The 11,763-nt window shown below is 62.7% G+C and overlaps 1 protein-coding gene across 1 annotated transcript in view; it reads right to left on the reverse strand.

Moving 5' to 3' along the window:
* Positions 1–11,527, reverse strand: part of LOC119101824 (aryl hydrocarbon receptor nuclear translocator homolog) — a 33,587-nt gene extending 22,060 nt beyond the window's left edge. Inside the window, 1 exon segment of the mRNA XM_037225251.1 lies at positions 11,340–11,527. Coding sequence (XP_037081146.1) covers positions 11,340–11,512 — 173 coding nt within the window. The 5' untranslated portion in view covers positions 11,513–11,527.
* Positions 11,528–11,763: the final 236 nt, after the last annotated feature.

The raw sequence follows: 11,763 nt of genomic DNA on the forward strand, positions 1-11,763 counted from the left end.
GCCGGCGGCACGCGGCCAGCCCTCACGCCGGCGGCATCGGCAGCGGGACCGCCACGACGGTGAGGCGACGCAAGGGCATCGCTACTGCGATCGCGCACGGGACGGCCGGGCATCCGGCGCCACGCTTGCGTATCAGGGGAATTCAGGACTCGACGCACGGACGCTATCGTCAAAATGCTTTAACGGTCGATGTGTTATATTCCAAGGATGAGCCGGATCGCATCACACCATTCGTTCGCTCGTACTCGCGCGTGCGGCACTGGTCTCTGTTCGTGTCTCATCCCCGCTTTGTCACGAACCCGCCTATCTAGGGCCCCGGCCCGCCTCCAGATGCTGGGCCCAGCCCGAGCGGCGACAGCCTCCGTTCTGACCCGTCAAGCGCGCCCCCGTGTCAGCGCCCTTCTGCCTCAGGCCGTGTCTGGCCGAGGCAGGAGCCGCGTCGGTGTCGCTCTCGGGCTGGTGGAAGCTCGGGAATTCGGCGGCGCCTCGGCCGGCCGGCCGGAGCGGGCGCGCGCCACCCTCCGCCCCGGCTCCGATCGGACCCACTCCAGCCGGCCGCCATGCATACTTATCAGCGGCGATGATGGATGGCGACGACCATTTCTCCGAAAAGCCAGCAATTACCGTTAGAAAAAGTCATCGGTTGATAGAAACCACTGATCAGGCGGCACGTACAAAAAGGTGGAACATATATTATGTGACATGACGTGTCTCATTACAAACGACTCAAAGGAAATTCCTTATTCCATCCCCTTTTCGACGAATGCACAGGTATGACAAAAATGAGCCTAGATAAAAGCTACTGAACGACGATCCGTTTTGGAAGGTTCCATATACCTCAAAGCAACGGCGATTGACAAGTCAGATGCTGCAAACTGACGGCACACACCCGGAGCACGTCTGGATGGCCGGCCAGGCCGTCCTCACGCCGACGTGACCGGGGCAGGCAAACACGCCAGCGGCCATCGTCAGTCACCGAACAACACCGTCCCTTAGAAGGTGACGGCAAGACGAAGAGAGCGGACAAATCTGGCTTGGACGTGGACTGATACGGTACGGTGGTGATCACCCTGTTCGCTGTAACTTGTAGCCAAGACCAGACTACACGCAGCGCTACTGTGATGTCCCGTGCAGGACTGTAGCAAATCAGCTATGCGCTTGCTTTTTAGTGTTTCGTATGAGCTCGGATCCACACCGCACCAGGCCAAAAAGAACGCAAAACACATGCAGTAAAACTGACGACAAAAATTCATGCGGTGTTACCGCCAGGGGATAAAGGTCTCACGAAAACCCTTTGGCCTTCAAAGCGAATATCCTACTTTAAATACCAACATCGTATGGCTATCCCAGAGCTGACCAATTTCCGTGCCACAACCAATGCCGCCCGCGAATTTTCGACTCCCTTCGCGCGAACGAAATAACTCCAGCTTACGAAATCAAGTCACTGACCGCAAAGGCTATGAATCTCATGCTACATCCTGCTCGCAGTCAGCATTGCAGAACAGGACTGGTGTCCAAATTAGTACAAACCCCCAGCATGGGCCTGAGACTACGCGGCCACTGAGAAGCTCACGCTAATCCTGGCATGATGCGTCTCCCATGAGCTACTTAAAGCTGAACATGCTGCATATGAAATGACCCGAACCTGGAAACAGCGCTTAGCACATCTGTACCGACATTAAATTGGACTAACGTCACCGATGAAGTCACGATGGGAATCCTTCGCGAAGCGATTAAGTGTCTTCCATAATTGAGTGTCTTGCACTGGGACGCCACACAGCGCGCCTGAGGTGAGTGTCTCGCCCCTGCCCCAAACTGCTCGCTGCCCCACCCCCGGCGGGAGGTTACCACCGCGTTCCCTTTGCACCGGCGTACCCGGCGGCCCGGCGCCGCATACCTCGGGGGCAGCGCGCCGGGGCACGGCGCGCTGGCCCGGCCGCGTCGCGCCGGCCGGGGTCGCCGTCGTCGGAGCGCCGCCCGGCCGGTCAGCGGACAGACGACGGCGGCGGCGGCGACGACGTCCCGGGCCCGGCGAGCGACAGCCGGAGTCGTGCTCGCCGGCACCGGCCAGCCCCGCCGGCCAGCCCGCCGGCCAGCCCGCCGGCCCGTCTGCATTGTGCAGTGCGCTATGCACCAGCCGCCGCCGTCGCCAGAGGACACGTCAGCCCGATATCGGACCAGACTGCGCCCAATTTCGCGCATACCGGCACGAATCGGTGGGCGATAACAAAGGGCAGCGGCGGCGGCGGCGGCTGCAGGGCCGGCCGTGTTGTGGGCGCTGACGTCAGGCGGCACAGGGCGACACAATGAGCTCGCGCGCGCGAGCGCGCGCGGCCGGCCGGGGGCGGGCCGGCCGTGAAATACTGCGGTCCGACACAGCCGCCACTCCGGCCCAGCACGGCCGAGCACGGCCGAGCGCGGCCGCCGCCGAGCCGGCCACCGCTCCCGTCGCCGGCCACCGGTGGCCGTAATCCCCATTAGCGGGCTCCAGGCGGGCGACCATTAGCAGATAAAATATTCACGGGTCCGAATTAAAAAGCCCTCTCACGCGGCGCGGCCGACCGGCGCGGCCGGCGTCGGCGTCGCGGCGCCCGTCCGTCCCGGCGCTGATCAATCAGCAGCCGATGCATGACGCCTGGCGGCCGGCTCCGGCATCCGGCTGGCGACCGGAGCCGGCCCGGCCCGGCCCGGCCCGACCTCGGACCGGCCGCATAGTGCACATTCGGGGCCGCCGTGACCCGCGGGCCGGCCGGGCGGCGTCGAGGGCGCGGCCGGCCTGAGCTGTCGCCGGCCGGACGCGCGGCCGAGCGCCGGGCGACGTTGGCCCCGGCGGCGCCGGTCGCAGGAGGCTCGCTGGGCGTCACACGGGATGCGGCCGGCTGCGACACGGACCAGAGTCTCAGCCGAGACCAGTCAACACTCTCGACCGGTACAGCGGGTGCGACGCTCAGGGTGGAAGGCTGGAGGTCGCTTACCTGTACGATCTGCACGGCTCGTGCATAGCGAGTTACACATGCCAGCGTGCATTAGCAAGACCCCCGTCACGATGTTGTGGCAATGTGCAAGGAAACTTGCAACTTCCTTCAGCTTTGCAGGATGCGGAAATTACGACAGTACACAAACGCAGTGATGCATAGATCAGCAATTCCTAACACAACAACAATGCGGGATAATATGAACATTGCACTCGCTGGCGCTCATGAAGGAGTGAGCGACGTAGCGTATCGAATTCCCTTCAAAAATGGGCCGTCGCACGACCCAAAATGACGAAGCCATCCGGCGAAGCTGTGCCGTGCCATCTCTGAAGTCGTCAAAGAGCGCCAGCTGCGAGCTCCAGGCCGATCGCAGCGCTGGCCAGCGTCCGCCCCATCTAACAAGTCGCCGGTAGCTGTGCAGCGACCTCGCGGCACGGACCGACCCCACATCCGCCGGAGCTGCCGGCCCGGCCCTGGCGCCGACAGGGGCCAGCGGCCCGGGCCCGGCGCCGGCGGCGGGGTCTAGCGGCCCGCGCCCGGCGCCGCCTGTTTTTGCCGCCGGCACGCCGGAAGCGGCGCACCGTTTCTGCCGCAATCGCGGAAAACGGTCCAATCACGGCGTGCAAGAGTCAGCGACCGGCGAGCAAGTGGAGCGTCGCGGCGGCGGCGGCGGCGGCGGCGGCGGGCCGTCACCGTCATTGTCGGCTGGAGCCCCTCGCTTGGTCAGCGCCGCCGAGCTCCGGGTCACAGACACCGCCACAACGGGACCGCGCCCGGTCCACTGTCGGGCCACGGACACCGCACAGAGGCGTGACGCATCCGAACCGCGGCGGTGAGCCGACGCCGGCAGCCGGCACCGGCATCGCGTCCGGATCAAGCCATCGTGGCCACGCCACAGCACCGGTTTGTATGGGGCAGGTGTCTGGTTCCACCCGCAGGCAGGCTCCCGGCGAACACGTGGCGACGCGCGTATCACAGTCCCATCTTGATCACGTCAACACACAGAACCGAGGACGACGTCTGAGGTCCCAACAGCTCGACCTGCCCCCCCCCCCCCCCCATCCCGCCCTGCCTGAGCGTCCAACGATTGTTCCTCAGCCCCTTGCAGGTAATGTGCTGGTTGTCTGTGCACACTACAGCTTGTGGAGACCAGAGTGGGTATCACAACACCTGGCACGTCGCAGCACTGTTAAACTTGTGATCGAACGCTACATGGTAACACCTCGTAGTGATTTGGTCCAGACGAACACTTTTCCCATTCCAATGTTGACACATCGATATGGGCGCATTCCGCGACGCTTGTGCCCGCCACACGGCCCCCGTGTTGACCTCGGAATCCAATTGAATAACTGACATAAATCACTGAGGGAATGGCAAACCGCCACGAGACTGAGCTGCGAAAAGCTTCCCGAGTTCCGATTCGTCAGACACCGTCCACTTTGAAAGCATATTCCATTGGTCAACGCGTGCACAAAGCGGCCGCGAGTGTCAGCTCCGCACACAGCCCACGCATCACGTCGGCCACAATAGTTGGCCTGTGGCAGGCCCGTCGACGGCGCTGCGGACAGGGGCGAGCGGCACGGTCACCACCCCAGCGCCGGCCGGCCGGCCGTTACCCGGCGCACCCTCCCCACGAGAGCGCGAACGTGACCGCATTGTCCGACCATTATTACTCGTTATGACTCGACACATTGCACGTATTAATCAATCCATAGGATTATTATGCAACCGAGCCGGGCGGCGCGCTGCAGCGTTGCGTAAGGTGACTGGCGGCGCCGGGCGTCAGCACCGCCGGGGGCAGTCGGCCGCGCGCCGGGGCCGCCGCCGACGGCCGACCCGCGGGAGGTGACGAGCGCGCCGCTCCCGAACTGACGCTGCCGTCGTCGCCGCCGACGGCCGACTCACGGGAGGTGACGAGCGCGCCGCTCCCGAACTGACGCTGCCATCGTCGCCGCCGAGGCCGGCGTACGGGAGGTGACGAGCGCGCCGTTCCCCAACTGACGCGCGCGCTGAGCTCCGAGAGGCGAGCCGAGGGACGCTGCGAGCAGCAGCCGGGCGCCGCCGGAGGTCGCAGCCGACCGCCGCGGTCCGGTGTCGTCACCGGCGGAGAGGCCGGTGACGGCGGCGGCGGGCCGGCGCCGGCCGGGACGCCTCATCGCATGCGCTGCCACACGCCGGCCGGCCAGACAATGGCGGTAATGAGTGACACGGCGCTGGGTGGTGTCGGCGGCCGCGTCACAGCCCACCTCAGTCACGGCCACACGGCCGCCCGCCGCTCGCTCGCCGCCCGCGAGAAAGCCACTTTCTCCGCCGAACGTACGCCGCGTCGGTGCCGATGCGGCAAAGGGAAAACTGGGGCTGGCCCGTGATTTCTGCCTGATCAGGGAACGCAGGCATTGGCTGGGAAAGTCAACGGCGAACGGTACTGTGCGCGTTGCCCGACAGCATTGGAGGCTTTCCAGTACTGTGGCTGCTCCATCACGCCGCGACCAATGTCCAGCGACGATCGAAACAGGCGGTCTCGTAACTCGCACAAGCTAAGCACGATGCCTGTCATTGCCTCAGACCCTGCAGCCAGCCGGGGCCGGCGCGCCATCGTCTGCCAGCGCTGACGGCCGTTGCTCCGGGCCGCGCCTCCACACGCCTGCCGTCGGCCAGCCGAGCGGCCAGCGGTGACCTCTGACCCAGCCGACCCCGGCCGGCCGGCCGCCCGGCGTCGGCCGCTTATCTCTGCAACAGGCCGTAAAGCGGCGGCCGCGTGCAGTACCGGCCGCCGCCGGCCGTGGGAACTGTACCGGACCGGCCAGTGCGGCGGCGGCGTGGGAACGTGGCCAGCGCCGGCCGCTCCTCTCCTCTCCTTCCGGCCAGGGGCTGTGGCCCCGCCGGCGACAGCGCGGAGGAGCCCAGACACCACGGCTGCTCTGATGGAGGGGAGGGGGCTGTTGGGGTTGCACGCGGCCGAGGACCACAGTCGTTCAGGAGTACAGCTGCCGCGTCCCCCGGCGGCCATCTCCAAGACCCAGGGGTGTCAGCTGCAGGTCCCGGGGGAGTCGGCGCTCAACGCGACCGGCAACACGCGGTCCCGGTGGCCGGCGGCCGTTCCGTCGCCAGCAGGGGCTTGAACCTGACCTCCGGGGGGCCCCCGCGAACGCCTTCGCCAGAGAAGCCTGCCTGAGGCGCGTCAGCAGACGGATAGCGAGCGGCACGCCGACTGTGGCGTCCGACCGCGCTGTCCGCCTGCGCCGCTCGAGCCGCAGTGGTGGTGGCGGAGGCGGCGGCCGGTCGGCGCGGAGGACGACACCTCAGCCCTGTCACCGCGGCGGCGGAGCGGCCGCGGCCGTCCGCCGGCCGTGGCGCGGTCGTGACCGGCTGCCGCGGGCCGCCGCCGCCCGCCCCCGCCCGCCACTCCGCGCTCCCACAATCAGAGATTGTATCACGGCCGGCATTAGTAGATAACATCGCTCGAAGGCTCCCGGCCGATCGCCAATAGTACGGCGCCAGTGGTCTGTGTCAAGGTAGTCTAAAACGGGCGCCAGTGGTCTGTGTCGAGGCGGTCTAAAACGGGCACGACTCGGAGCCACTTTAGACAAAGCATTAACGTGGCTGAGCGACAGATATCTGGAAGTCAATCTTTATCGGGTTAGTGTTTTGCTGCTTCTTTTCTCAAATAACAATGTGTGACACTAAAATGACAGCAAGAAGAATCCTGATGGAAAAAGCCGCTCTCTTATTCATGACTGATATGGTATAAGCCAAAAAATGATATGCCTGCATGAGTCGCCATCACATCACGCTGTGGCACACACTTGTTGGGGTAAGGCGATGGCGGTGGATTTGCACACCCTTCACTAATCACGCCCATGACCTGACGCCGAGAACAAACAAGTCTGCAGCAGGCTTTGTTTCGCAAAGAAATACCAGACCGCTATCAATATTTATCTGAGCATAAGCCAGCCGCTGTTCATCCCATAACGTAGAGCGGCGTGATTCATGGCAGCGGGCGTGCCCCGCTTCATAATCAGTGACAGAGCAGCACAACAAACTAGAAGCATGGCAACTGCAGCTGTGTAAGCGCATCTGCAGAGCACCGAGTCCAGCACGCCGGCAAGGCGTCCGTAATTACACGAACAAACGACTGACAACAGCACCGCTCTGTCCCGGGGACACACCCATCCCGGTCGCGGAGCTAACAGTCGTGACGATCGTGACAGCCTTAAAGAGGTCTTGAATCACTGGCGACAGTTCATGTCGGTGCGGGGCGCGCACAGAACTAAGTGGCGTCTGCACTTAGCCGGCTTTATTACATTGGGGGATAAAATGCACCCGACCGACTACAGCTACAGCACGGGAAACGCGCTACGCTTTCGCAACAGTCCGGATTGAAAAACTGATCAATTTCCTTGGTAGAAGGCTTTGAGAGATAGTTGTACTTCACACCATACCCATGCAATCCCAGGTAAAAACATTTCGCGCCGTCGCCATTTTGTTCTGACGTTTCCCATACTCTTTAATAGCCCAGCCTGCTGCTTAAAACAAAAATAGCGCCCGCATCGCTTCCCGATGCCATTCACCCCACCACACCGTGAGGTTCCTATTGTCGAAATGCTCACCTCTATCATCGTGTGAAATTACTTGAGCTTTGGGGCACGACTCATTGTCAATGATAAAGCATAATGGTCCGCACTCTTCATCCAAAAAAGAATGAAATGGCTCTACAACGGTGTAAAACTTGCATGGTCACTGCGACCAACGTGCGGAACGAATTGGAGCCAAGCCGTTAATATCGATTTTTGTAGAAAGAAGTGGGCGTGAATCGGTCACACAACAGACGTTAAAGCGACACAATCTCGGTCAAACAACAGACGTTAAAGCGACGCAATATCGCTGGCAGGCACTGCAGCCGTTTTAATTATACGATTAGCAGCGCTGGCGCTGATGACATTTTGAGAAGGACCCCGCTCCCCAAGGTGGCGGTACACATCGCCAATAGGAGGAACACGGCGCCAATCGCAATGTGCATATGGATTAGGTGGGCGACGAGGATCATGTCCGCAGTGTAAGTCACACCATCACTGTCACCACAATCTGGGTGGCATATTGATAAGGGCCATGCCCCAACGCAGCACGAGTGTAACTGAGCCACAGCATGATGCCGGCGGAGGAGTGTAGGCACTGCTCAGGATATGATTGCTACTGAGGGTATAATCCTACAGCGAGCAGGATCCTGCTCTCAGTAGGATTATACCCTCGGCAGCGCTCACACTCCTCCGCAGGGATCACCCCAGCTGTGGTCACGCTCCCAGCAGGAATCACGCGCTCGGCAGGGCTTCCACCCCGGGTGAGGGTCGCGCCGGCATTTGCGACCAAAGCAGCACAGTCGGTGTCGCCCTCGGCACACAGCTTCTTCCATCACACTATGTGAACTGGACCAAGAGAGCGACAAAGCTGAGTTTGGCCGATTTGTTCCACGGATAATCTAGCTCCTGGCCGGAACGCATTTGCCCTTGAGCATGACGGGTGCCAAACTGATGTACGGCACTCGCGAAACGTCGCCATTACTGTTGAACATGACACATTGCTGACAGCATCAATCGCCCATCAGTCATTCATCCACGTATCCAGAAGCGGGCACTCCTTCGCGCACAGCCTGGCGCGGCTCCATTCTGGCCGCACAGCACACAGCCGAGTCCAGCACACGTCCGTCGGCGGTGCAGCCGGCACACCGGCCGGCCGCCTCCCCGAGACCGGCGGCTGTGGCGGCCGTGCGTGTCGCGGCCGGCCTTTGTCCCGGCCCGGCCCGGCCTGGCCAGATAGCGGGGCCGGCCCGGCCGTCGCCGATCTCCGCCCGCGCCCGGTCGGCCCGTGATCGCGGCCGGCGATCTGGACCGTCCTCCGCCTCCGGAACGGCCTACACCGGCGAGCCAGCGGCGGCGACGCTTGTCCTGACCGCTCGGACGCTGTCCGCAGCCTCAGAGCCCGTGTCCGACGCCGGATCAGCCCGCCCTATCTCAGATCGCGAGCGAGCAAGCACGGCTTAATGGCAGAAAAAGGCTGGAACATGTTTACAGGATTAGGAGGAGACCTTCGAATGGCCCTGGGAACTGTAACGTTCTCGTTTGACGCCAAGCTTTCGAGGCTGGGTTTTCGAACTCGCGGTGCGCTGCAGTGAACTCTGTCGTGACTCATGAGTGACCTTTCAAAGTCCACAAAGGCGTGAATGCATTCCGGACTTGGGATTTGCAATAAGGCCATGCCCTGCTGACGCTCCTTTCTTTCCTATAACTTCGGGGCTCGTAAATACTTCTGCTTGTCACAGAGCTCGACCAAAGTGTAATTCATGCCTGGCTTCCAATTAGTCATTTCTCGGTACGGATAACGGCAGCACTATCTTCCGAATCGACCGCATGGAGACCATCACTGCCGTCTTAATCTCACTGTTCCGAGGCACATAATCGGACACGACCTCTCAATCGCCGCCATGGAGTCCCCACACCCGAGTCATCAGCCCACCTCCAGCCATTAACTGCCGCCCTCCCTGTTCGGTCAGCATCCAGCCAGCGGCGGTAGATGGGACCACATTCAGAGCTCGAGCGGCTGGCTCAGTCTGAGCAGGTTGGTACGGGTTCAGGACTAGTTCGGGGGTTTCGCGCAGTCAGCAGAGGCGCGGCGATATGCGCCGAGAACTCCTCACAGGTCCGGTGGCAGACCTGAAAAAGTCAGCAGAGATTCGGCCCCAGACTCTGGGAACTCGACACAGACCCGGCCAGTGCGTCAAAATTCTCCCAGCAAAAGGTGACATGGAGACCAAAATGTCTTGGACAGCGCCTCAGATACCGCCACAATCGGCGGAAAATTATAGTTATCCATGAATGGTATAACACAATTTCGAAAAGAATCCAAAGCTGAGACTCTGAAACGTCTATAAAGGGCGACATTTTCCATGCAACTTTGAGTTTTGACACACCGGAACCGGCGCTGAAACCAGAAATATTGGCGCAGAAATGAAGAGGTCGGCAAATGCACGAAAACCCGACGCCACACCCGGAGACGTCGACGGACACCCGGCGTAAAACCCTGAAATGTCCGCAGAGAGAGACAACGCTACACTCGGATAAGTCAACAGGGACCCGGTGCCAAACCCGGAGAAGTCGGTGGAAACCCAGTGCCAGACTCGGAGAAGTCGACAGAGACCCGACGCCAGACTTGGAAAAGTCGACACAGACCCGGCGCAAGACTTGGGGATGTCAGCACGCACCCCGCGCCAGAGTCGGAGAAGTCGGCGCAGACCCGGCGTCAGACTTGGAAAAGTCGGCGCAGACCCGGCGTCAGACTTGGAAAAGTCGACACAGACCCGGCACCAGACTTGGGGACGTCGGCACGCACCCGGCGCCACAGTCGGAGAAGTCGGCAGAGACCCAGCGCAAGACTTGGAAAAGTCGACACAGGCCCGGCACCAGACTTGGGGACGTCAGCACGCGCCCGGCGCCAGAGTCGGAGAAGTCGGCGCAGGCCCCGCGTCAGACTTGGAATAGTCGGCACAGACCCGGCGCCGGACTTGCCAGACTCGGGAAAGTCGGCACAGGCCCGGTGCCAAACCCGAAGTCGGCACAGACCCGGCGCCAGACTTGGAAAAGTTTGCACGGACCCGGCGCCAGACTCGGAGAACTCGGCACAGACCCGGCGCCAAGCCCGGAGAGGTCGGCACGCCGTCGGCACCGGCTCGTGTCGTTCCAGGGAAAGGTACGGCAACTTCGTCGTCCACCGTACGGCGGTGACAATAGGGCGAGGCTCAGGCGGCCGCAACGGCCCGCGGCGATGGAGGGACGTGGCCGGGTCAGTGGCACGGCCCGCTACCGGCCCAGGCATCGGCCTCGTAGGAACAGGGGCTCCAGAAGCAGCGTTCTCCCCGCTGGGGTGGGAAACACAACCATCCGACTTGGGTATGCCGTACCGTATTTGCTGGCGTCGCATCGTGCTTGTACTGAGTGTCTACTGTGACTCTTTTATCCCACCAAAACAATTCATTTCAAGTCGTCTTGAAACAGGTCTCTACTGTGCGAGAATAATAACGCCGACTCAAGTTCACCAACAAGCAAACATCATGAGCTTCCAACATCCCCATATCTGAATTATCCATCAGCGAATTGCAGGGGCCTCGTTTCGCGGAGCTGTACGGCAGCGCGTGTTCAGATCGGCACCACCCGGCCGCGGTCCGTCACACTCCAGCCCACAGGAACTACGGTACAGAGCGGCTCCCGGCCCGACCGGCAGCGTCCGGCAGAGCCGGGCCGACGGGCCCACCCCACCGACAGTGCAGCCCGATCACCAGACACTCGGCGAAGCACCGAGCCCGGCGCACGTTACCTGGGTCGCTTCGGCTGGACGCCCGCCATGGGGTCGAGCGGCGCCGACTGCTGCAGGCCGGCGGCGGCCGCCGCCGCCGCCGCGCCCATGTACTCGGCCGGCAGCTGCACGTTGGGCGGCATGTAGGCGGCCGGCGTCTGGTAGTGGCCGGCGTACATGGCGCCGGCGTACATGGTGCGGGTGCGGGCGCGCCGGCCGGCCGGCGCCGGCCGCTGTCCGCGCCGCTAATGGAACGGCCGCGCCGCCCGCCGCCGCCGCTTATCGCGCTCGATAGCGCGACAATTAATTACCGGCCCGATCCGGCGGCGGCCGTCGATAATCAATCGCCGTCGGCGGACGCGCCGCGCTGTCACCGGCGGCTCGGCGGCGCTCGCTGACTGCAGGCGCGGCGAGCGGACGGCAGCTCACAGAGCGCGGGCGCGGC

This window comes from Pollicipes pollicipes, unplaced genomic scaffold (assembly GCF_011947565.3).
Source record: "Pollicipes pollicipes isolate AB1234 unplaced genomic scaffold, Ppol_2.1 Scaffold_4881;HRSCAF=5763_pilon_pilon_pilon, whole genome shotgun sequence".
NCBI lineage: Eukaryota > Metazoa > Arthropoda > Thecostraca > Pollicipedomorpha > Pollicipedidae > Pollicipes > Pollicipes pollicipes.